This window comes from Anomaloglossus baeobatrachus, chromosome 5 (genome assembly GCF_048569485.1).
Source record: "Anomaloglossus baeobatrachus isolate aAnoBae1 chromosome 5, aAnoBae1.hap1, whole genome shotgun sequence".
In the NCBI taxonomy this organism is placed as follows: Eukaryota; Metazoa; Chordata; class Amphibia; order Anura; family Aromobatidae; genus Anomaloglossus; species Anomaloglossus baeobatrachus.
In genome coordinates, this window is record NC_134357.1 from 575731210 (window position 1) to 575758041 (window position 26832).

General features: G+C 44.2%; 2 protein-coding genes across 2 annotated transcripts in view; both read right to left on the reverse strand.

The window, feature by feature from the left end:
• The window catches only part of LOC142313094 (uncharacterized), a 19437-nt gene extending 14535 nt beyond the window's left edge, over positions 1 to 4902 (reverse strand). The window contains exons 1-2 of the mRNA XM_075352080.1: positions 4888 to 4902; positions 1910 to 2045 (exon numbers count right to left, since the gene is read on the reverse strand). Coding sequence (XP_075208195.1) covers positions 1910 to 2045; positions 4888 to 4902 — 151 coding nt within the window. The remainder of the gene's footprint in view (positions 1 to 1909; positions 2046 to 4887) is intronic.
• Positions 1472 to 26133, reverse strand: LOC142313095 (uncharacterized). The gene is made up of 4 exons (XM_075352081.1): positions 25912 to 26133; positions 25707 to 25830; positions 25510 to 25623; positions 1472 to 6842 (listed from the first exon to the last, which is right to left on the reverse strand). The coding sequence occupies exons 1-4, from the start codon at positions 26131 to 26133 to the stop codon at positions 5482 to 5484; spliced, it is 1821 nt and encodes a 606-aa protein (XP_075208196.1). The 3' UTR covers positions 1472 to 5481.
• Between the last annotated feature and the right edge of the window lie 699 nt (positions 26134 to 26832).

The following is a 26832-nucleotide window of genomic DNA, read 5'->3' on the forward strand; positions in this document are numbered from 1 at the left end:
GGTTGAGCAGATCGAAGTCCTGGACAGGGGCTTAAATTTTGTCAGTGGCATTTTTTTTGCTGAGGATAGAAATGTTTCAGGTCAGAATTACTCTAGAAATAAATTTACAACGTGTAATGAATTTGAAGGATTATCCCCTCTGAACAGAAGGCCATTGTAATGCTAAACTAAATGGATGAGGATCGTAATTTGGAAGAATTGGTGGGGACCATGATGTAAAACTAAAGGACTCCAACCCTCATTATTATCCGGTAACATCTCACGTATCATCATTACACATGTTCCAGAATATGATAGAAAAGGACCAGTTACCTCTGCACCGTTATGTCTCCTCCAATAAAAATAAAGTATATAGTGTAAGAAAAAATCAATTTAATGCTGAAAATGAACAAGAAAATAACAACTATTTGGTTATACGTAAGTCAGACAAGGCGGGTGTATAGTGCTATTGGTGCCTCTTTATATAAAAAATGAGAATATGACATTTTGGAAAATAATACCACTTACCGTAGATTGCAATCAATCCAGCTGATGTCTGCTCTAAATCGTTATACAATATGCTGGATGATGGTTGCTTCTCTTTAAGGGCTACTTTGCACGCTGCGACATTGCAAGCCGATGCTTGCGATGCCGAGCGCGATAGTCCCCGCCCCCGTCGCAGCGGCGATCTCTTGTGATTGCTGGCGTAGCGAATGTTATCGCTATGCCAGCTTCACATGCACTCACCTGCCGTGCGACATCGCTCTGGCCGGCGACCCGCCTCCTTACTAAGGGGGCGGGTCGTACGGCGTCATAGCGACGTCACACGGCAGGCGGCCAATAGCAGCGGAGGGGCGGAGATGAGCAGGATGTAAACATCCCGCACACCTCCTTCCTCTCATTGCAGCCGGGACGCAGGTAGGAGATGTTCCTCGCTCCTGCGGCTTCTCACACAGCGATGTGTGCTGCCGCAGGAACGAGGAACAACATCGTACCGTCGCTGCACCGGCATATATGGAAATGTCGGACCATACACCGATGATACGATAACGACGCTTTTGCGCTCGTTAATCGTATCAAAAAGGTTTTACACACTACGACATCGCCAGTGACGCCGGATGTGCGTCACTTTTGATTTGACCCCACCGACATCGCACATGCGATGTCGTAGTGTGCAAAGCCCGCCTAAGATTCCTTTCTCAAAAGCTTTTATTATGAGGAGAGCATATTTTTTTTTAAATGTAGAAAAAGGATCTATAACATAGGTCTGCAAAAAATGTTTTTTCAAGAGATGTTTTGTTTTTTCCACGTAATCTTTATGTTTTTGGATGCACTGAATCCGAAAATAACCTTCGGTTTGACATCACTTTTTATGACCATTTAGGTAACTATGTTAAATAAGGCAATACCTCAAAATAAATGAAAATAGACTTACAAAATCAATTTCTTATTGCAAATTTTTCATGTAAATATTTATTTTTGTTTCAACAGATTTTTATTGAGTCATTCAAATCATTGACAAATAAATCAAAGCATTATATGGTTACATTTCTTGATACAATGACATTATGCTATTTTCAAAATATCTCCCCCAAATGGGATCAGAAAATCAGGTATCAACTATTTCTTGTAAAAAAAAATGTATGCTACTATAGTTTTCAAGTTATTGAATCACCCATCGTTATTGCAAACAGGGCCGGTGATAATGGACACCCCTGTCTGGTACCCCGTCCAATGTGTATCGGTTGTGGGCTAGTGGTGGGGAGTTTTAGGTACGCCGCGGGGTTGTCATACAGAACATGTATAGTTCGGATGAAGTTCTCAGTGAACTCTAATCTAGCCAACACCCTATATAGGTATGGCCACATTACCGAGGTAAAGGTTTTTTCTATATCAAGGGCGAGAAGGAGTATTGACGATTTGGACTTACTGGCATGTTGAATTATATTGAGATTCTTACGGATGTTGTCTGGTGCCTGGCAAAACGGGATGAGTCCGACTTGGTCTGGAGGTATAAGTGCTTGTAGTCCTCGATTAATTCTACTAGCCAAAAGAGAGGTAAAGAGCTTCAGGTCAACATTCAAAAGTGATATAAGCCTGTAGTTTTTCACCTGCAGGGGGTCTTTTTTTGGGTTTTGGTAAAACAGTTATATATGCTAAGGGAAATTCCAGGGGCATCGCTTTACCTTCAAGCATGTAATTACATATGTTTATAATATGGGGTTTCAAAATGTGAATGAATTTCTTATAATAAACTGCTGAGAGTCCATCCGGGCCGGGGGCTTTGTGAGGTTTTAACTTTTTAATCATTTCCTCGAACTCTTCTTTAGTGACTCTAGCTTAAAGTGTTGCTGAGAACTTCGAGGTAAGGGTAGGAAGATTTATGGAGTTTAAAAAGCTATTGTGATGCCCTGGACTAGCCAGGTAGTCACAGACATAACACCACACACACCACCTTCCCTAGACAGTTACACCAGTCACCTTGTTGCCTCCCTCCAGGGGCTGATGTCCACACCAGGTGGGGTGGAGCCAGGCGGTTGGCCCCACCCACCAAGGAGTTCACAGGCCTGGAGGCGGGAAAAGGAATCAGATTCGTTTTGGAGGTGAAAGTGAGAGGAGTAAAACGTCTGCGTGTGCCTGGGTAGCAGCCCAGGCACTGACAGCAAGGTCGGCAGATGGTGGTGGCCGTCTGCAGGAGTTGGCGGATCTCTGCGGAACCGTAGGACCGGGGTTGGGCGGTGGCCCACCGGTACCGAACTGGGGAGCGGAGTGAAGTTAAGCACACAGGCAGGGCCATCGGACCCCGACTAGGCTTGCAAAGTTTATCCGAAAGTGACCGGAACCCCAGGGGTTTCCTAACACCAAAGTCCCGCTAGAAGGCAATAGTCCACACCGTGAGGATATACAGCCACCGCCACAGGCTAGAGATCCAAGGGCCAGAGCCTGCGGGCAAAAGGGCTCTTACGGTACCAATACGCCGGGGAGAGGACTACCAGTGGGAAACCATAAGAGTCAACACATTCTACACAGGTGCAGGGAAAGACAGCCACCATCACCTGTCCGGGGAGAGCAAAGACACTGCAGCCGGCTGCGGGACCCGTCCATCCGGCCGTTTGGTTTACCAGAGACTTTGTGACTTTCTGTCTGAGTGAGTACAACAGTGCCATCCGGCACCGCGCCGCGCTGCCTCTGCAACCCTGCATCCCAGCTATCCAGCCGTCCCGTATCATCACCCGGGCCCCGGGAACACCAACCCCTACCCACGGAGGGGACAACACCCTAGCTGCTCCCTACCATCGCTCCCGGGATCCCCGTCACCAGCAACGGTGGAGCCATCATCACCACATCCCGTGGGTGGCGTCACAAACTATCTCCCCAAACAAACCATCCCTTTTCACTCACGGGTGAGGAGCGCTGCTCGAGTCCCCGGGTCCGGCCCACCGCTCGAGCCACCGAGCAGCAGCAGAAGCCCCGGACCCGAGCGCTCCCCTCCGCCCGCGACACTATCTATCGCATTCGGGGTAGCAGGTGCTGGCTGGGTATATAAAGATTGATAAAAGTTATTAAATAACTGGTATACTCTATCAGGTTTGGAGGTTTGGCCTCCCTGATTGTTGTTTAATGTGTATACTGAGTTAATCCTTTCCTAATCACAAAGTTTTCTTGCTAATAGTTTATCTATTTTATTGGAAAGTTTGTAGTATGTCGCTTGCGTCCATCTTAGTGCTCGCTCCGTTTTTGTTGTCAACAAAGTTTGTAGTTGAAATGTAATATCCGCTATACGTTTGGTAAGATGGATAGTGGGATATGATTGGTTTGCTGCCTCTAACTCTAGCAAGGTAATTTCCAGCTCTCTCTGAGCGGCAGTTCTGTGTTGTTTTTTTTGAGGCATTCTTGATAAAGGATCCCATGATATATATTTTGTGATGATAAGCACTATTTAAAGGGAAAGTCATCAAACACATTGTGCTACAAACTATTGTGTAAAAGTCACTCATTTTGTGCAACACACCTTAGTTGTTCAAACATTTTGTGACTTTTGACATTTTTTATTCTGAAATGTAAGAGAAGTTTAGTGAAAGAGGGTGGTGCCGGAAGCGGTCAGACAGATTCACAATAATTGTTGCCCTTTTAGAATATGTGATTTTTGCCTATTGTACTTTTTTTTACTTTTACTAATTGTTAACCAATTCCTGTAATTTTTGTACTTTAAGACACATCGCCCCTCCCCCCCAAAAAAAATGTGTAGGAAGGGGGGTTGTCTCATAGTCCGAATGCTCCTGGCTGTGGCTGGAGGAGTGGTAGTGCAGGAGTGAGTCGCAAGAGGCAGGAACCAGCGCTGGGGCTAACAGTGTGCCTGCTAATAACAAAAGTGAATATTCACTGCTCCTCACTCCCATAATCCCGTCTACCTCTAGACACTGAAGCGAAAATCGAGGGGTGTGTGGCATTATGGGCGTGGGGAGCAGTGACTATTACTTCTTTTTAATAATTCACTTGTCCCCAAGCCAATAATCCCAGGTGTGGGAAGCAGTGAATATTCCGGCAGCTGATATCTGCGTGTAACTGCAGGTGCATGGCAGTGATGTCATGCGATGCGCCGCTTATACACTGAATTCACTTGCCAACATCAAAGACAACACCACACACTGGGGGAGCAGATGGATGGTGAGTATAAGCATTTATTTTTATTTCTGCAGTGTGATGAGGGATATTTATACCAGGATGACGCCAGGGGCAGGTGCAACCTGCAGCCCAAGAGGTAAGGGGGCCCATTTTCACTTGTAAATACTAAGATTGGGATCATATATACCAGGATAAGGGACATATATTCTGAAATGGGCTTAGGATGGGGATCATATATATTAGGATGATTGCAATATATACCAGGATGAGAGGTATACATACCAGGATGAGGATCATGTATACCAGGGTGAGGGCCTTATATACCAGCATGGGAATCATATATACCAGGATGAGCCCAGGATGAAGGCCATATATACCAGGATGGGAGAAAGATGAGGAATATATATACCAGGAAGAACGAAATATGCACCAAAATCAGAGACACATAACTGGAAGGGCCTCGGGATGGGGGATAATAGTACAGAATTGGGGGATATTACCCCCATAACAGTGTCAGCAGAAGATTCCCCACCCACCCATAACAGTGTATCATGACTACGTTTTTTGCTACAATTTTTTTCCTATTTTCCTCCTCTAAAACCTAAGTGCATCTTATAATCATAATACAGTAAGTTTAAAAAGAAAGAAAATGGTGCTTTCCCTGACCAAGTCTTACTTCAGCAATTGACTTTTGAAAAAAAACCCTTTTACTCACAGTACATCATGATGCCTTCTCCCATGTGACTCATCTGACAACAGGACCTGACTAATGATAAAAAACATTTGCCAAATTCCAAATGCAAGAATGGCTCCTCTACTGTGTGGGTTTTCTCATGGTCGACAAGAATTGATTTACCAGTTAGACATTTCAAATATTCACAACATGAAAAAGGATCCTTCTCTGTGTGCCTTCTTCAGATGTTTAACGAGATCTGATTTCTGAGAATAACATTTTCCACAATCAGAACATAAAAATGGTTTATCCCCTGTGTGAAGTTTTCCATGGTCAATAAGAGTTGATTTCCTAATAAAACATTTACCACATTCCAGACATGAAAATGGCTTCTCCCCTGTGTGTGATCTTTGATGACAAACAAGATCTGATTTCCGAATAAAACATTTCCCACATTCTGAACATGAAAATGGCTTCTCCCCTGTGTGATATCTTTGATGTACAACAAGTCCTGATTTCCACTTAAAACATTTCCCACACTTTGAACATGAAAATGGCTTCACCCCTGTGTGATTTTTCTGATGTCTAACAAGGTGTGATTTCTGAATAAAACATTTCCCACATTCTGAACACGAAAACGGCTTAATCTCTGTGTGATTTTTCTGATGTCTAACAAGGTATGATTTCTGAATAAAACATTTCCCACACTCTGAACATGAAAATGACTTCTCCCCTGTGTGAGATCTTTGATGGGCAACAAGTTCTGAATTCCAAATAAAACATTTCCCACACTCTGAACATGAAAATGGCTTATCCCCTGTGTGAGATCTTTGATGTCTAACCAGAGCTGATTTCCGAATAAAACATTTCCCACATTCTGAACATGAAAATGGCTTCTCCCCTGTGTGAGATCTTTGATGCTGAAAAAGTTGTGCTTTCTGACTAAACCATTTCCCACATTCTGAACATGAAAATGGCTTCTTCCCTGTGTGAGATCTTTGATGCTGAAAACGTTGTGATTTCTGACTAAAACATTTCCCACACTCTGAACATGAAAATGGCTTCTCCCCTGTGTGATATCTTTGATGGTCAACAAGTTCTGAATTCCAAATAAAACATTTCCCACACTCTGAACATGAAAATGGCTTATCCCCTGTGTGAGATCTTTGATGTCTAACCAGAGCTGATTTCCGAATAAAACTTTTCCCACATTCTGAACATGAAAATGGCTTCTCCCCTGTGTGAGATCTTTGGTGCTGAACAAGTTGTGATTTCTGAATAAAACATTTCCCACACTCTGGACATGAAAATGGTTTCTCCCTTGTAGGAGCAGTTTCATATTCCACATCCCGACTGTAACTTTTATTTTTCTGACAATTCTGTAATGAATCAGAATTTTGGACTTGTTTGAAAAGATCAGATGATAGAGCTTTCCAAGGAAGGACTGGAGATATATCTGGGACAACTGCATGCTCTTCATATGTATCATGTGTGACACTTTGATTGTCAGTTTCAAATTCTGAAGATAATAGATTTCCATACGAACTCAAAATACAGTAATCTCCTAAAAATAAATACAATGTTATTAGTTTTTAATATCTTGAAAGCACATTTATTTTTTTAAACCATAACATCAGAAATTAAATGAGGAAAAAATGTATTCTGAATCTGTTGTCCAATTTTGACATCTTCAGGTCCCGTTACGCGCTACGATTTATCTGACGATATGTCGTCAGGGTCACGGTTTTCGTGACGTACTTCCGTCGTCGTTAGCGACGTCGTTGCGTGTGACACCTATGAGCGACTCCGAACGATCTTAAAAATAGCAAAAATAGTTGATCGTTGACACGTCGTTCAGTTTCAAACTATTGTTCGTCGTTTCAAACAACATCGTTAGTGTGTCCGTCATCAGCGACGCGGGCGTGTCATTACGAGCAATGCTCCATGCCTCCTCCGCTCTGATTGGTGGTACCAACTGCGTTCTGATTTGGCAGGCATGGTTGATAAGGCGGACACAATTGTACGCCTCTATCATTGTTGGAATTGTTGGGAGGATTGCTGTGTGACGGTGTCCACACGACCGCAATAGTCAAACAATATATCGCTGAACGATGTAGTGTCGTTTGTAAGATGGGTACGTGTGACTGCTAAAAATCGACCTATGAGCGATCTCGGCAAATCGTAGCAATGATCTGGGCGTGTCACATTGCTAACGAGATTGCTAGCGATATCGTTGTGTGTAAAGCGGCCTTAAGAGTTACATCTTCGCTAATGCGGATCTTCCATTTCTAGCACCAGTTCTCTGGAATGTGCTATAGTAAATAATCTGATTGATTGTCACAATGTGACTGCAGGATAATGAGGGACAGGGGGCTCCTATACTGTCCCTCACGCTAGGGGACACTAACCTATTCCTAACCACTGAATTACCCCTGAAGATGGAGATGCCAGAGTCCCGTGCCTTACTAGTCTCCTGAAGAGATCTAATCTGTTATCCCCCCGGGAAAGGAATGGGCAGGAGTATGATGGAAACACAGATTAAGAAAGACGGGAAACACAGATTAAGACAGACAAGACACATTGCAAAGTCACAGAAATAAACAGTGAGAGACTAAGGAGAAAAGCAAGAGTTGGAAGGCAGCAACAAAAAGACAACAAGGCTTAACACCACAACAGCTTACAGCAATAGTACACAACAATAACCCATACATCTCGATCACAACACCTCACCAGACAAGTATAGGTAACCTTTAGTTGGCATTAATGAGATAGTCCAGCCAGAATATACAGAAGGGAAGCGAATGATACTTTCCCCTTTACAGCATGTGATCAAAGACATTAACAAGCAGCTCAGCAGAGAATAACTCTTACTAGCCTGCCCAAGCCTGTGGTTCCATGCCTGCATCTCCCTGCGCTGCTCACAGACATCAGAGAAGTTAGCAGGCAGAGTGTAGTTTCCACAGATCCTGATGCCGCCATGACAGTTGGCATACCCTGCAAACATCTCCTTGTTACATTGAGCCACAACATAGACAATTTCAAAGAGGGTTTTTTCGAAGACGAAAATATAATAGTTACAGATGCCAGATATACAGTGTGTCCACCCATATCCTGTTCACCGCAATTAATTTGAGAACGGCGGCAGCTAGAAGTGGTGCCTAGGTATGCCCTACAACTTTGTAATTCACTTTTTTTCTCGATCTCGCTCCAATTTCATAATAAAAATGCTAACTCAGTTGTTTTGAACCAGGTGGCGCTATAGGTGGTTTCATTGCGTAGTGCATGGCTAGTTTACTATACCCAGAAAACACTTTTATGCCTAAAGCTGCCGCCGTTCTCAAGTTAATGGCGGTGGACAGGATATGGGTGGACACACTGTATAATGGGGTTTTCCGGGACTGTAACGTTGATGGCCCATCCTTAGGCTTTGTAACCAATCCGGTAGCAGGTTCTTGCGGTCTATGCAGATAAACATTAGAGCTCCAACTCATCAAGACTGGCAATGGACACTGAAAAATTACATCATGGATTGGAGTGAGATTTCTGGCATAGGGAACACTGCATTTTGTTATGAATTAGAGAAGCGGTGGCATCACACCCTTCTTCTGGCCAAGCTCTGCCCATTTTGACAAAGCTGGTTAAAATTGTCGTGAAACCTCCAAAAGTTGCACAATTTTTTTTAAAACTCTGTGCTGCACACATTTTTTTGAGAAATTTCAAAGTGGTTTATGCCATAATTGCTTTGATGAATCAGGGTGTAAAATCTCCTTCTGTAGGTGTCTCCATTCCTTCCAGGGTAGTTTGCCAGTAATTCACACTCTCTAAAGCAATAATTTAATTACATCTTTTTTGGTAGTTGTAAACCTTTGCATTTCAGTGTGCGGCTGTAACTCTGCCTATTTTGGCAAAGCTGGTTAAAATTTGCATGAACACACACACACACACACACACACCAGCCTATCGACGATGCTGAAGTTGGTTTCTTATTCGTCCAGTTTCTTATTCGGGGCTGAAGTTGGTTTCTTATTCGTCAGTTTCTTATTCGGCAATTTAGTTTTTTCAGTTTTTTATGCATTTATCAACAAAAATGACACATGACAATAATAAAATACAATGCACTGATGTGCCCTAATATACATACACTCAAAACCAGCTGCGAAAATTATAAAACTGGCAAAAAAATGGGCATCAAAGTGGGCACCAAAGTATGTTAGTGAAAGGGTTAAATGGCTTTGGGCCACTGATCTAACACGACAATTACCTATCTAGTGATGCCCCTAATCAAACTCAAGTGTCTCCAGCCTGGCCCAAAGGGGTACTGGGCATCAAAACTGGCATCAAAGTGGGCACACAGCCAATTTTCACAGATTTGAATAAGTAACCAGTGTTTTTGCGGGGTTAAATGGCTTTGGGCCACTGATCTCACACCACATTTACATACCTAGGGATGCCCCACATCAAACTCAGATCACTCCAGCCTGGCCCAAACAGGTTCTGGGAATCAGAACTGGCATCAAAGTGGGCAAATGGCCAGTTTTCACAGATTTGAATAAGTAACCAGTGTTTTTGAGGGGTTAAATGGCTTTGGGCCACTGATCTCACACCACATTTACATACCTAGTGATGCCACACATCAAATTCAGATCACTCCAGCCTGGCCCAAACAGGTTCTGGGCATCAGAACTGGCATCAAAGTGGGCAAAACCCACTTTTCACAGATTTGAATAAGTAACCAGTGTTTTTGAGGGGTTAAATGGCTTTGGGCCACTGATCTGACACCACATTTACATACCTAGTGATGCCACACATCAAATTCAGATCACTCCAGCCTGGCCCAAACAGGTTCTGGGCATCAGAACTGGCATCAAAGTGGGCAAAACCCCAGTTTTCACAGATTTGAATAAGTAACCAGTGTTTTTGAGGGGTTAAATGGCTTTGGGCCACTGATTTCACACCACATTTACATACCTAGGGATGTCCCACATCAAAATCAGATCACTCCAGCCTGGCCCAAACAGGTTCTGGGCATCAGAACTGGCATCAAAGTGGGCAAATGGCCAGTTTTCACAGATTTGAATAAGTAACCAGTGTTTTTGAGGGGTTAAATGGCTTTGGGCCACTGATCTCACACCACATTTACATACCTAGTGATGCCACACATCAAATTCAGATCACTCCAGCCTGGCCCAAACAGGTTCTGGGCATCAGAACTGGCATCAACGTGGTAAAAATCCCAGTTTTCACAGATTTGAATAAGTAACTGGTGTTTTTGAAGGGTTAAATGGCTTTGGGCCACTGATCTGACACCACATTTACATACCTAGTGATGCCACACATCAAATTCAGATCACTTTAGCCTGGCCCAAACAGGTTCTGGGCATCAGAACTGGCATCAAAGTGGGCAAAACCCACTTTTCACAGATTTGAATAAGTAACCAGTGTTTTTGAGGGGTTAAATGGCTTTGGGCCACTGATTTGACACCACAATTACATACCTAGTGATGCCACACATCAAATTCAGATCACTCCAGCCTGGCCCAAACAGGTTCTGGGCATCAGAACTGGCATCAAAGTGGGCAAAACCCCAGTTTTCACAGATTTGAAAAAGTAACCAGTGTTTTTGAGGGGTTAAATGGCTTTGGGCCACTGATCTGACACCACATTTACATACCTAGTGATGCCCCATATCAAATTCAGATCCCTCCAGCCTGGCCCAAACAGGTTCTGGGCATCAGAACTGGCATCAAAGTGGGCAAAACCCCAGTTTTCACAGATTTGAATAAGTAACCAGTGTTTTTGAGGGTTAAATGGCTTTGGGCCACTGACCTCACACCACATTTACATACCTAGTGATGACACACATAAAATTCAGATCACTCCAGCCTGGCCCAAACAGGTTCTGGGCATCAGAACTGGCATCAAAGTGGTAAAAATCCCAGTTTTCACAGATTTGAATAAGTAACCAGTGTTTTTGAGGGGTTAAATGGCTTTGGGCCACTGATCTCACACCACATTTACATACCTAGTGATGCCACACATCAAATTCAGATCACTCCAGCCTGGCCCAAACAGGTTCTGGGCATCAGAACTGGCATCAAAGTGGGCAAAACCCACTTTTCACAGATTTGAATAAGTAACTGGTGTTTTTGAGGGGTTAAATGGCTTTGGGCCACTGATCTCACACAACATTTACATACCTAGTGATGCCACACATCAAATTCAGATCACTCCAGCCTGGCCCAAACAGGTTCTGGGCATCAGAACTGGCATCAAAGTGGGCAAAACCCACTTTTCACAGATTTGAATAAGTAACCAGTGTTATTGAGGGGTTAAATGGCTTTGGGCCACTGATCTGACACCACATTTACATACCTAGTGATGCCACACATCAAATTCAGATCACTCCAGCCTGGCCCAAACAGGTTCTGGGCATCAGAACTGGCATCAAAGTGGGCAAAACCCACTTTTCACAGATTTGAATAAGTAACCAGTGTTTTTGAGGGGTTAAATGGCTTTGGGCCACTGATCTGACACCACATTTACATACCTAGTGATGCCACACATCAAATTCAGATCACTCCAGCCTGGCCCAAACAGGTTCTGGGCATCAGAACTGGCATCAAAGTGGGCAAAACCCACTTTTCACAGATTTGAAGAAGTAACCAGTGTTTTTGAGGGGTTAAATGGCTTTGGGCCACTGATCTGACACCACATTTACATACCTAGTGATGCCACACATCAAATTCAGATCACTTTAGCCTGGCCCAAACAGGTTCTGGGCATCAGAACTGGCATCAAAGTGGGCAAAACCCACTTTTCACAGATTTGAATAAGTAACCAGTGTTTTTGAGGGGTTAAATGGCTTTGGGCCACTGACCTCACACCACATTTACATACCTAGTGATGCCACACATCAAATTCAGATCACTCCAGCCTGGCCCAAACAGGTTCTGGGCATCAGAACTGGCATCAAAGTGGGCACACAGCCAATTTTCACAGATTTGAATAAGTAACCAGTGTTTTTGAGGGGTTAAATGGCTTTGGGCCACTGACCTCACAACACATTTACATACCTAGTGATGCCTCACATCAAATTCAGATCACTCCAGCCTGGCCCAAACAGGTTCTGGGCATCAGAACTGGCATCAAAGTGGGCAAAACCCACTTTTCACAGATTTGAATAAGTAACCAGTGTTATTGAGGGGTTAAATGGCTTTGGGCCACTGATCTGACACCACATTTACATACCTAGTGATGCCCCATATCAAATTCAGATCCCTCCAGCCTGGCCCAAACAGGTTCTGGGCATCAGAACTGGCATCAAAGTGGGCAAAACCCCAGTTTTCACAGATTTGAATAAGTAACCAGTGTTTTTGAGGGTTAAATGGCTTTGGGCCACTGACCTCACACCACATTTACATACCTAGTGATGACACACATAAAATTCAGATCACTCCAGCCTGGCCCAAACAGGTTCTGGGCATCAGAACTGGCATCAAAGTGGTAAAAATCCCAGTTTTCACAGATTTGAATAAGTAACCAGTGTTTTTGAGGGGTTAAATGGCTTTGGGCCACTGATCTCACACCACATTTACATACCTAGTGATGCCACACATCAAATTCAGATCACTCCAGCCTGGCCCAAACAGGTTCTGGGCATCAGAACTGGCATCAAAGTGGGCAAAACCCACTTTTCACAGATTTGAATAAGTAACTGGTGATTTTGAGGGGTTAAATGGCTTTGGGCCACTGATCTCACACAACATTTACATACCTAGTGATGCCACACATCAAATTCAGATCACTCCAGCCTGGCCCAAACAGGTTCTGGGCATCAGAACTGGCATCAAAGTGGGCAAAACCCACTTTTCACAGATTTGAATAAGTAACCAGTGTTATTGAGGGGTTAAATGGCTTTGGGCCACTGATCTGACACCACATTTACATACCTAGTGATGCCACACATCAAATTCAGATCACTCCAGCCTGGCCCAAACAGGTTCTGGGCATCAGAACTGGCATCAAAGTGGGCAAAACCCACTTTTCACAGATTTGAATAAGTAACCAGTGTTTTTGAGGGGTTAAATGGCTTTGGGCCACTGATCTGACACCACATTTACATACCTAGTGATGCCACACATCAAATTCAGATCACTCCAGCCTGGCCCAAACAGGTTCTGGGCATCAGAACTGGCATCAAAGTGGGCAAAACCCACTTTTCACAGATTTGAAGAAGTAACCAGTGTTTTTGAGGGGTTAAATGGCTTTGGGCCACTGATCTGACACCACATTTACATACCTAGTGATGCCACACATCAAATTCAGATCACTTTAGCCTGGCCCAAACAGGTTCTGGGCATCAGAACTGGCATCAAAGTGGGCAAAACCCACTTTTCACAGATTTGAATAAGTAACCAGTGTTTTTGAGGGGTTAAATGGCTTTGGGCCACTGACCTCACACCACATTTACATACCTAGTGATGCCACACATCAAATTCAGATCACTCCAGCCTGGCCCAAACAGGTTCTGGGCATCAGAACTGGCATCAAAGTGGGCACACAGCCAATTTTCACAGATTTGAATAAGTAACCAGTGTTTTTGAGGGGTTAAATGGCTTTGGGCCACTGACCTCACAACACATTTACATACCTAGTGATGCCTCACATCAAATTCAGATCACTCCAGCCTGGCCCAAACAGGTTCTGGGCATCAGAACTGGCATCAAAGTGGGCAAAACCCACTTTTCACAGATTTGAATAAGTAACCAGTGTTATTGAGGGGTTAAATGGCTTTGGGCCACTGATCTGACACCATATTTACATACCTAGTGATGCCACACATCAAATTCAGATCCCTCCAGCCTGGCCCAAACAGGTTCTGGGCATCAGAACTGGCATCAAAGTGGGCAAAACCCACTTTTCACAGATTTGAATAAGTAACCAGTGTTTTTGAGGGGTTAAATGGCTTTGGGCCACTGATCTGACACCACATTTACATACCTAGTGATGCCACACATCAAATTCAGATCACTCCAGCCTGGCCCAAACAGGTTCTGGGCATCAGAACTGGCATCAAAGTGGGCAAAACCCACTTTTCACAGATTTGAAGAAGTAACCAGTGTTTTTGAGGGGTTAAATGGCTTTGGGCCACTGATCTGACACCACATTTACATACCTAGTGATGCCACACATCAAATTCAGATCACTTTAGCCTGGCCCAAACAGGTTCTGGGCATCAGAACTGGCATCAAAGTGGGCAAAACCCACTTTTCACAGATTTGAATAAGTAACCAGTGTTTTTGAGGGGTTAAATGGCTTTGGGCCACTGACCTCACACCACATTTACATACCTAGTGATGCCACACATCAAATTCAGATCACTCCAGCCTGGCCCAAACAGGTTCTGGGCATCAGAACTGGCATCAAAGTGGGCACACAGCCAATTTTCACAGATTTGAATAAGTAACCAGTGTTTTTGAGGGGTTAAATGGCTTTGGGCCACTGATCTCACACCACATTTACATACCTAGGGATGCCCCACATAAACTCAGATCACTCCAGCCTGGCCCAAACAGGTTCTGGGCATCAGAACTGGCATCAAAGTGGGCAAATGGCCAGTTTTCACAGATTTGAATAAGTAACCAGTGTTTTTGAGGGGTTAAATGGCTTTGGGCCACTGATCTCACACCACATTTACATACCTAGTGATGCCACACATCAAATTCAGATCACTCCAGCCTGGCCCAAACAGGTTCTGGGCATCAGAACTGGCATCAAAGTGGGCAAAACCCCAGTTTTCACAGATTTGAATAAGTAGCCAGTGTTTTTGAGGGGTTAAATGGCTTTGGGCCACTGATTTCACACCACATTTACATACCTAAGGATGTCCCACATCAAAATCAGATCACTCCAGCCTGGCCCAAACAGGTTCTGGGCATCAGAACTGGCATCAAAGTGGGCAAATGGCCAGTTTTCACAGATTTGAATAAGTAACCAGTGTTTTTGAGGGGTTAAATGGCTTTGGGCCACTGATCTCACACCACATTTACATACCTAGTGATGCCATACATCAAATTCAGATCACTCCAGCCTGGCCCAAACAGGTTCTGGGCATCAGAACTGGCATCAAAGTGGGCAAAACCCACTTTTCACAGATTTGAATAAGTAACTGGTGTTTTTGAAAGGTTAAATGGCTTTGGGCCACTGATCTCACACAACATTTACATACCTAGTGATGCCACACATCAAATTCAGATCACTCCAGCCTGGCCCAAACAGGTTCTGGGCATCAGAACTGGCATCAAAGTGGGCAAAACCCACTTTTCACAGATTTGAATAAGTAACCAGTGTTATTGAGGGGTTAAATGGCTTTGGGCCACTGATCTGACACCACATTTACATACCTAGTGATGCCACACATCAAATTCAGATCACTCCAGCCTGGCCCAAACAGGTTCTGGGCATCAGAACTGGCATCAAAGTGGGCAAAACCCACTTTTCACAGATTTGAATAAGTAACCAGTGTTTTTGAGGGGTTAAATGGCTTTGGGCCACTGATCTGACACCACATTTACATACCTAGTGATGCCACACATCAAATTCAGATCACTCCAGCCTGGCCCAAACAGGTTCTGGGCATCAGAACTGGCATCAAAGTGGGCAAAACCCACTTTTCACAGATTTGAATAAGTAACCAGTGTTTTTGAGGGGTTAAATGGCTTTGGGCCACTGATCTGACACCACATTTACATACCTAGTGATGCCACACATCAAATTCAGATCACTCCAGCCTGGCCCAAACAGGTTCTGGGCATCAGAACTGGCATCAAAGTGGGCAAAACCCACTTTTCACAGATTTGAATAAGTAACCAGTGTTTTTGAGGGGTTAAATGGCTTTGGGCCACTGACCTCACACCACATTTACATACCTAGTGATGCCACACATCAAATTCAGATCACTCCAGCCTGGCCCAAACAGGTTCTGGGCATCAGAACTGGCATCAAAGTGGGCACACAGCCAATTTTCACAGATTTGAATAAGTAACCAGTGTTTTTGAGGGGTTAAATGGCTTTGGGCCACTGATCTCACACCACATTTACATACCTAGGGATGCCCCACATCAAACTCAGATCACTCCAGCCTGGCCCAAACAGGTTCTGGGCATCAGAACTGGCATCAAAGTGGGCAAATGGCCAGTTTTCACAGATTTGAATAAGTAACCAGTGTTTTTGAAAGGTTAAATGGCTTTGGGCCACTGATCTCACACCACATTTACATACCTAGTGATGCCACACATCAAATTCAGATCACTCCAGCCTGGCCCAAACAGGTTCTGGGCATCAGAACTGGCATCAAAGTGGGCAAAACCCACTTTTCACAGATTTGAATAAGTAACCAGTATTTTTGAGGGGTTAAATGGCTTTGGGCCACTGATATGACACCACAATTACATACCTAGTGATGCCACACATCAAATTCAGATCACTCCAGCCTGGCCCAAACAGGTTCTGGGCATCAGAACTGGCATCAAAGTGGGCAAAACCCCAGTTTTCACAGATTTGAAAAAGTAACCAGTGTTTTTGAGGGGTTAAATGGCTTTGGGCCACTGATCTGACACCACATTTACATACCTAGTGATGCCCCATATCAAATTCAGATCCCTCCAGCCTGGCCCAAACAGGTTCTGGGCATCAGAACTGGCATCAAAGTGGGCAAATGGCCAGTTTTCACAGATTTGAATAAGTAACCAGTGTTTTTGAGGGTTAAATGGCTTTGGGCCACTGACCTCACACCACATTTACATACCTAGTGATGACACACATCAAATTCAGATCACTCCAGCCTGGCCCAAACAGGTTATGGGCATCAGAACTGGCATCAAAGTGGTAAAAATCCCAGTTTTCACAGATTTGAATAAGTAACCAGTGTTTTTGAGGGGTTAAATGGCTTTGGGCCACTGATCTCACACTACATTTACATACCTAGTGATGCCACACATCAAATTCAGATCACTCCAGCCTGGCCCAAACAGGTTCTGGGCATCAGAACTGGCATCAAAGTGGGCAAAACCCACTTTTCACAGATTTGAATAAGTAACTGGTGTTTTTGAGGGGTTAAATGGCTTTGGGCCACTGATCTCACACAACATTTACATACCTAGTGATGCCACACATCAAATTCAGATCACTCCAGCCTGGCCCAAACAGGTTCTGGGCATCAGAACTGGCATCAAATTGGGCAAAACCCACTTTTCACAGATTTGAATAAGTAACCAGTGTTATTGAGGGCTTAAATGGCTTTGGGCCATTGATCTGACACCACATTTACATAACTAGTGATGCCACACATCAAATTCAGATCACTCCAGCCTGGCCCAAACAGGTTCTGGGCATCAGAACTGGCATCAAAGTGGGCAAAACCCACTTTTCACAGATTTGAATAAGTAACCAGTGTTTTTGAGGGGTTAAATGGCTTTGGGCCACTGATCTGACACCACATTTACATACCTAGTGATGCCACACATCAAATTCAGATCACTCCAGCCTGGCCCAAACAGGTTCTGGGCATCAGAACTGGCATCAAAGTGGGCAAAACCCACTTTTCACAGATTTGAATAAGTAACCAGTGTTTTTGAGGGGTTAAATGGCTTTGGGCCACTGATCTGACACCACATTTACATACCTAGTGATGCCACACATCAAATTCAGATCACTTTAGCCTGGCCCAAACAGGTTCTGGGCATCAGAACTGGCATCAAAGTGGGCAAAACCCACTTTTCACAGATTTGAATAAGTAACCAGTGTTTTTGAGGGGTTAAATGGCTTTGGGCCACTGATCTGATACCACATTTACATACCTAGTGATGCCTCACATCAAATTCAGATCACTCCAGCCTGGCCCAAACAGGTTCTGGGCATCAGAACTGGCATCAAAGTGGGCAAAACCCACTTTTCACAGATTTGAATAAGTAACCAGTGTTTTTGAGGGGTTAAATGGCTTTGGGCCACTGATCTGACACCACATTTACATACCTAGTGATGCCTCACATCAAATTCAGATCACTCCAGCCTGGCCCAAACAGGTTCTGGGCATCAGAACTGGCATCAAAGTGGGCAAAACCCACTTTTCACAGATTTGAATAAGTAACCAGTGTTTTTGAGGGGTTAAATGGCTTTGGGCCACTGACCTCACACCACATTTACATACCTAGTGATGCCACACATCAAATTCAGATCACTCCAGCCTGTTTGGGCCAGGCTGGAGTGATCTGAATTTTATGTGTGTCATCACTAGGTATGTAAATGTGGTGTGAGATCAGTGGCCCAAAGCCATTTAACCCTTCAAAAACACCAGTTACTTATTCAAATCTGTGAAAACTGGGATTTTTACCACTTTGATGCCAGTTCTGATGCCCAGAACCTGTTTGGGCCAGGCTAAAGTGATCTGAATTTTATGTGTGGCATCACTAGGTATGTAAATGTGGTGTCAGATCAGTGGCCCAAAGCCATTTATCCCCTCAAAAACACTGGTTACTTATTCAAATCTGTGGAAAGTGGGTTTTGCCCACTTTGATGCCAGTTCTGATGCCCAGAACCTGTTTGGGCCAGGCTAAAGTGATCTGAATTTGATGTGTGGCATCACTAGTTATGTAAATGTGGTGTGAGGTCAGTGGCCCAAAGCCATTTAACCCCTCAAAAACACTGGTTACTTATTCAAATCTGTGAAAAGTGGGTTTTGCCCACTTTGATGCCAGTTCTGATGCCCAGAACCTGTTTGGGCCAGGCTGGAGTGATCTGATTTTGATGTGTGGCATCACTAGGTATGTAAATGTGGTGTCAGATCAGTGGCCCAAAGCCATTTAACCCCTCAAAAACACTGGTTACTTATTCAAATCTGTGAAAACTGGGGTTTTGCCCATCTTGATACCAGTTCTGATGCCAAGAACCTGTTTGGGCCAGGCTGGAGTGATCTGAATTTGATGTGTGGCATCACTAGGTATGTAAATGTGGTGTGAGGTCAGTGGCCCAAAGCCATTTAACCCTTCAAAAACACCAGTTACTTATTCAAATCTGTGAAAACTGGGATTTTTACCACATTGATGCCAGTTCTGATGCCCAGAACCTGTTTGGGCCAGGCTGGAGTGATCTGAATTTGATGTGTGGTATCACTGGGTATGTAAATGTTGTATGAGGTCAGTGGCCCAAAGCCATTTAACCCCTCAAAAACACTGGTTACTTATTCAAATCTGTGAAAAGTGGGTTTTGCCCACTTTGATGCCAGTTCTGATGCCCAGAACCTGTTTGGGCCAGGCTGGAGTGATCTGAATTTGATGTGTGGCATCACTAGGTATGTAAATGTGGTGTCATATCAGTGGTCCAAAGCCATTTAACCCCTCAAAAACACTGGTTACTTATTCAAATCTGTGAAAAGTGGGTTTTGCCCACTTTGATGCCAGTTCTGATGCCCAGAACCTGTTTGGGCCAGGCTGGAGTGATCTGAATTTGATGTGTGGCATCACTAGGTATGTAAATGTGGTGTGAGATCAGTGGCTTAAAGCCATTTAACCCCTCAAAAACACTGGTTACTTATTCAAATCTGTGAAAACTGGGGTTTTGCCCATCTTGATACCAGTTCTGATGCCCAAACCTGTTTGGGCCAGGCTAAAGTGATCTGAATTTGATGTGTGGCATCACTAAGTATGTAAATGTGGTGTGAGATCAGTGGCCCAAAGCCATTTAACCCCTCAAAAACACCAGTTACTTATTCAAATCTGTGAAAAGTGGGTTTTGCCCACTTTGATGCCAGTTCTGATGCCCAGAACCTGTTTGGGCCAGGCTAAAGTGATCTGAATTTTATGTGTGTCATCACTAGGTATGTAAATGTGGTGTGAGGTCAGTGGCCCAAAGCCATTTAACCCCTCAAAAACACTGGTTACTTATTCAAATCTGTGAAAAGTGGGTTTTGCCCACTTTGATGCCAGTTCTGATGCCCAGAACCTGTTTGGGCCAGGCTAGAGTGATCTGAATTTGATGTGTGGCATCACTAGGTATGTAAATGTGGTGTCAGATCAGTGGCCCAAAGCCATTTAACCCCTCAAAAACACTGGTTACTTATTCAAATCTGTGAAAACTGGGGTTTTGCCCATCTTGATACCAGTTCTGATGCCCAAACCTGTTTGGGCCAGGCTAAAGTGATCTGAATTTGATGTGTGGCATCACTAAGTATGTAAATGTGGTGTGAGATCAGTGGCCCAAAGCCATTTAACCCCCCAAAAACACCAGTTACTTATTCAAATCTGTGAAAAGTGGGTTTTGCCCACTTTGATGCCAGTTCTGATGCCCAGAACCTGTTTGGGCCAGGCTAAAGTGATCTGAATTTTATGTGTGTCATCACTAGGTATGTAAATGTGGTGTGAGGTCAGTGGCCCAAAGCCATTTAACCCCTCAAAAACACTGGTTACTTATTCAAATCTGTGAAAAGTCGGTTTTGCCCACTTTGATGCCAGTTCTGATGCCCAGAACCTGTTTGGGCCAGGCTAGAGTGATCTGAATTTGATGTGTGGCATCACTAGGTATGTAAATGTGGTGTCAGATCAGTGGCCCAAAGCCATTTAACCCCTCAAAAACACTGGTTACTTATTCAAATCTGTGAAAACTGGGGTTTTGCCCATCTTGATACCAGTTCTGATGCCCAGAACCTGTTTGGGCCAGGCTGGAGTGATCTTAATTTGATGTGTGGCATTACTAGGTATGTAAATGTGGTGTGAGGTCAGTGGCCCAAAGCCATTTAACCCTTCAAAAACACAAGTTACTTATTCAAATCTGTGAAAACTGGGATTTTTACCACATTGATGCCAGTTCTAATGCCCAGAACCTGTTTGGGCCAGGCTGGAGTGATCTGAATTTGATGTGTGGTATCACTGGGTATGTAAATGTTGTATGAGGTCAGTGGCCCAAAGCCATTTAACCCCTCAAAAACACTGGTTACTTATTCAAATCTGTGAAAACTGGGGTTTTGCCCACTTTGATGCCAGTTCTGATGCCCAGAACCTGTTTGGGCCAGGCTGGAGTGATCTGAATTTGATGTGTGGCATCACTAGGTATGTAAATGTGGTGTGAGATCAGTGGCCCAAAGCCATTTAACCCCTCAAAAACACTGGTTACTTATTCAAATCTGTGAAAAGTGGGTTTTGCCCACTTTGATGCCAGTTCTGATGCCCAGAACCTGTTTGGGCCAGGCTAAAGTGATCTGAATTTGATGTGTGGCATCACTAGGTATGTAAATGTGGTGTGAGATCAGTGGCCCAAAGCCATTTAACCCCTCAAAAACACTGGTTACTTATTCAAATCTGTGAAAACTGGGTTTTTGCCCACTTTGATGCCAGTTCTGATGCCCAGAACCTGTTTGGGCCAGGCTGAAGTGATCTGAATTTGATGTGTGGCATCACTAGGTATGTAAATGTGGTGTGAGATCAGTGGCCCAAAGCCATTTAACCCTTCAAAAACACCAGTTACTTATTCAAATCTGTGAAAACTGGGATTTTTACCACTTTGATGCCAGTTCTGATGCCCAGATCCTGTTTGGGCCAGGCTAAAGTGATCTGAATTTGATGTGTGGCATCACTAGGTATGTAAATGTGGTGTGAGATCAGTGGCCCAAAGCCATTTAACCCCTCAAAAACACTGGTTACTTATTCAAATCTGTGAAAAGTGGGTTTTGCCCACTTTGATGCCAGTTCTGATGCCCAGAACCTGTTTGGGCCAGGCTGGAGTGATCTGAATTTGATGTGCGGCATCACTAGGTATGTAAATGTGGTGTGAGGTCAGTGGCCCAAAGCCATTTAACCCCTCAAAAACACTGGTTACTTATTCAAATCTGTGAAAAGTGGGTTTTGCCCACTTTGATGCCAGTTCTGATGCCCAGAACCTGTTTGGGCCAGGCTGGAGTGATCTGAATTTGATGTGTGGCATCACTAGGTATGTAAATGTGGTGTGAGGTCAGTGGCCCAAAGCCATTTAACCCCTCAAAAACACTGGTTAATTATTCAAATCTGTGAAAACTGGGGTTTTGCCCACTTTGATGCCAGTTCTGATGCCCAGAACCTGTTTGGGCCAGGCTGGAGTGATCTGAATTTGATGTGTGGCATCACTAGGTATGTAAATGTGGTGTCAGATCAGTGGCCCAAAGCCATTTAAGCCCTCAAAAACACTGGTTACTTATTCAAATCTGTGAAAAGTAGGTTTTGCCCACTTTGATGCCAGTTCTGATGCCCAGAACCTGTTTGGGCCAGGCTGGAGTGATCTGAATTTGATGTGTGGCATCACTAGGTATGTAAATGTGGTGTGAGATCAGTGGCCCAAAGCCATTTAACCCCTCAAAAACACTGGTTACTTATTCAAATCTGTGAAAACTGGGGTTTTGCCCACTTTGATGCCAGTTCTGATACCCAGAACCTGTTTGGGCCAGGCTAAAGTGATCTGAATTTTATGTGTGGCATCACTAGGTATGTAAATGTGGTGTGAAATCAGTGGCCCAAAGCCATTTAACCCCTCAAAAACACTGGTTACTTATTCAAATCTGTGAAAACTGGGTTTTTGCCCACTTTGATGCCAGTTCTGATGCCCAGAACCTGTTTGGGCCAGGCTAAAGTGATCTGAATTTGATGTGTGGCATCACTAGGTATGTAAATGTGGTGTGAGATCAGTGGCCCAAAGCCATTTAACTCTTCAAAAACACCAGTTACTTATTCAAATCTGTGAAAACTGGGATTTTTACCACTTTGATGCCAGTTCTGATGCCCAGAACCTGTTTGGGCCAGGCTGAAGTGATCTGAGTTTGATGTGTGGCATCACTAGGTATGTAAATGTGGTGTGAGATCAGTGGCCCAAAGCCATTTAACCCCTCAAAAACACTGGTTACTTATTCAAATCTGTGAAAACTGGGGTTTTGCCCACTTTGATGCCAGTTCTGATGCCCAGAACCTGTTTGGGCCAGGCTGGAGTGATCTGAATTTGATGTGTGGCATCACTAGGTATGTAAATGTGGTGTCAGATCAGTGGCCCAAAGCCATTTAACCCCTCAAAAACACTGGTTACTTATTCAAATCTGTGAAAAGTAGGTTTTGCCCACTTTGATGCCAGTTCTGATGCCCAGAACCTGTTTGGGCCAGGCTGGAGTGATCTGAATTTGATGTGTGGCATCACTAGGTATGTAAATGTGGTGTGAGATCAGTGGCCCAAAGCCATTTAACCCCTCAAAAACACTGGTTACTTATTCAAATCTGTGAAAACTGGGTTTTTGCCCACTTTGATGCCAGTTCTGATACCCAGAACCTGTTTGGGCCAGGCTAAAGTGATCTGAATTTTATGTGTGGCATCACTAGGTATGTAAATGTGGTGTGAGATCAGTGGCCCAAAGCCATTTAACCCCTCAAAAACACTGGTTACTTATTCAAATCTGTGAAAACTGGGTTTTTGCCCACTTTGATGCCAGTTCTGATGCCCAGAACCGGTTTGGGCCAGGCTAAAGTGATCTGAATTTGATGTGTGGCATCACTAGGTATGTAAATGTGGTGTGAGATCAGTGGCCCAAAGCCATTTAACTCTTCAAAAACACCAGTTACTTATTCAAATCTGTGAAAACTGGGATTTTTACCACTTTGATGCCAGTTCTGATGCCCAGAACCTGTTTGGGCCAGGCTGAAGTGATCTGAATTTGATGTGTGGCATCACTAGGTATGTAAATGTGGTGTGAGATCAGTGGCCCAAAGCCATTTAACCCCTCAAAAACACTGGTTACTTATTCAAATCTGTGAAAACTGGGGTTTTGCCCACTTTGATGCCAGTTCTGATGCCCAGAACCTGTTTGGGCCAGGCTGTAGTGATCTGAATTTGATGTGTGGCATCACTAGGTATGTAAATGTGGTGTGAGATCAGTGGCCCAAAGCCATTTAACCCCTCAAAAACACTGGTTACTTATTCAAATCTGTGAAAACTGGGGTTTTGCCCACTTTGATGCCAGTTCTGATGCCCAGAACCTGTTTGGGCCAGGCTGTAGTGATCTGAATTTGATGTGTGGCATCACTAGATATGTAAATGTGGTGTGAGATCAGTGGCCCAAAGCCATTTAACCCCTCAAAAACACCAGTTACTTATTCAAATCTGTGAAAATTGGCTGTGTGCCCACTTTGATGCCAGTTTTGATGCCCAGAACCCCTTTGGGCCAGGCTGGAGACACTTGAGTTTGATTAGAGGCATCACTAGATATGCAATTTTGGTGTTAGATCAGTGGCCCAAAGCCATTTAACCCTTTCACTAACATACTTCGGTGCCCACTTTGATGCCCATTTTTTTGCCAGTTTTTTAATTTTCGCAGCTGGTTTTGAGTGTATGTATATTAGGGCACATCAGTGCATTGTATTTTATTATTGTCATGTGTCATTTTTGTTGATAAATGCATAAAAAACTGAAAAAACTAAATTGCCGAATAAGAAACTGACGAATAAGAAACCAACTTCAGCCCCGAATAAGAAACTGGACGAATAAGAAACCAACTTCAGCATCGTAGCCTATCGCCTCTTTATTTTTAGACTTCTGTAATTAAGAGACCTTATATCACATGATGTGATGTTAAAAAGGTCCTTAAGCAGTCCTATAATCGGTATATAAACACTGGGGGACCTAGTAGAATGGGGGTTCTGTGAAATTGTCCAGTTTGCTCTCCCTTTCCCTTAATACCAGTCCTGCATGCCAGCCTTTATTCTGTTCAATTTAGACTCCTGCAATGATGAGACCTTCGGTTACATCATGTCACATGACTTTGAAGTCATCAAAGGTCCTTAAACAATCAACCTTAGAATACAACTGATGGGGACCCTAAGAGAGTTGGGTTCCTGAGAAATTGCGCAGTTTAACTCCTCCTAACGCTGGCCCTGACTGTAACTAGGGGTTATTTTTGGAGTAGGGCTTATATTTCATTCTCCAAAAATCCCATAAAATCATGCTAGTGCTTATTTTTGGTGTAGGTCGTATTTTTGGGGAAACAGAGTATTCTTGAACCCTCTGAAGGTCTTTGAGTTGCCTTCATAACAACATAGAGAAGGCACTAGAAACAAACAGCAGAAGAAGCAGAAGAAGAAAAGAAAATACAGCTAAAAAAAACCCCAGAGCAGAAAGTCTAAAAATGTAAACACAAAATTAGTGCAGAAAGTGCATGAGTAGATATCTCTTACTGGATAGAGCTGGAGGAAACACATCCTGAGGAACATCGGGGTCTTCTTGTTTACAGTCCTGTGGGAGAAGAGGACGGGGACATCTCTCTGGTGTTGTCTTCTTACTGGATAGAACTGGAGGAGACACATACAGGGACTGAATTCATTCCTTACATACAGATAATTATAGGCCATGTGTATTTAGTCCTGTCTATTACCTGGTGATGTGAGGGGCTGGGGATCCTCCATCATGACGTCCTTGTACAGATCTTTGTGTCCTTCTAAATACTCCCACTCCTCCATGGAGAAATAGACGGTGACGTCCTGACACCTTATAGGAACCTGACACATACAATGATACCGTCACCCCCGATCCCTTCATAGCGCTACTGTATAATGTCCCAGCATTCCCAGCAGTGTCACCTCTCCAGTCAGCAGCTCAATCATCTTGTAGGTGAGTTCTAGGATCTTCTGCCCATTGATGTCCTCATGTATCGGGGGGTGAGGTGGAGGCCCCGTGATTGGGCTCAGGGGTCTTCCCCATCCCTCAGACACAGGGGCCTGACAGCGCTCACTAGAGGTCTTCTTCACTACTGTGTAATCCTGGATATGGAGAGACACAGTAATAAATCTCACTCCAGACATTTCCAGAGTCCTCACCTCTCCAGTTCTGTCCATCTGTTATTCCCATAGATAAGAATGATGTAATGTGACGTCATCAGAATCTCTCACCTCTCCAGTAAGCCGGAAGAGGATCTCTAGGGTGAGGTGTAATATCCTCTCCGCCATCTTGTCCCTGTCCATATCCATCCTTCACGGGGCAATCAGGAGAATTCTGTTATATAGAAGATCTCCACTGAGAGGATTTGATATTATAAGGACCTGAATGGGAAGGAGATGAGCAGATGATATGGAAAATTAATTCAGATACGGGAGGTGAGATATCATTTTATAGCCATATAAATACAATGAAAAGTGGGGGCGTGGCCTGGACCTCATGTAGAGAGGAAGCAGCGTGGGTGAGCTCCTGTCTGGATCCTGAATTATCCTGCACACCGGCCTTGCTGACAGGCACTACCGACCCTGGAGGGCTGCAACACAACTTATAACACCCAGGGAAGCGAGCACAGCCAGGATATGCCGACCCGCAGCAGCAATAAAAGGGACAGAGACGCGCAGGAGCGTGCCTCTGAAGAATCCAATATGGCGCCGCCGGCATCCACACCATCCCGAGCTGGAGCAGTGGGAGTAGCAAGCAGGTTGGAGCGGTTTGCCAGAGTGGCCCCTGGCACAGAGCCTACCTGCAACGAGGCACCCGATGGCAGCGCTGAACGGGCCCTGGAG

Bases quoted from the DNA above. Each gene is read 5' to 3' on its own strand.
- LOC142313095 (XM_075352081.1), bottom strand. From the start codon at position 26,133: ATGTCTGGAGTGAGATTTATTACTGTGTCTCTCCATATCCAGGATTAC. The intron at 25,624-25,706 runs GTAATAGACAGG...TGTCTCCTCCAG, and splicing joins CCAGCCCCTCACATCACCAG to TTCTATCCAGTAAGAAGACA. The intron at 6,843-25,509 runs GTAAGAGATATC...ATTTATTTTTAG, and splicing joins GTTTCCTCCAGCTCTATCCA to GAGATTACTGTATTTTGAGT.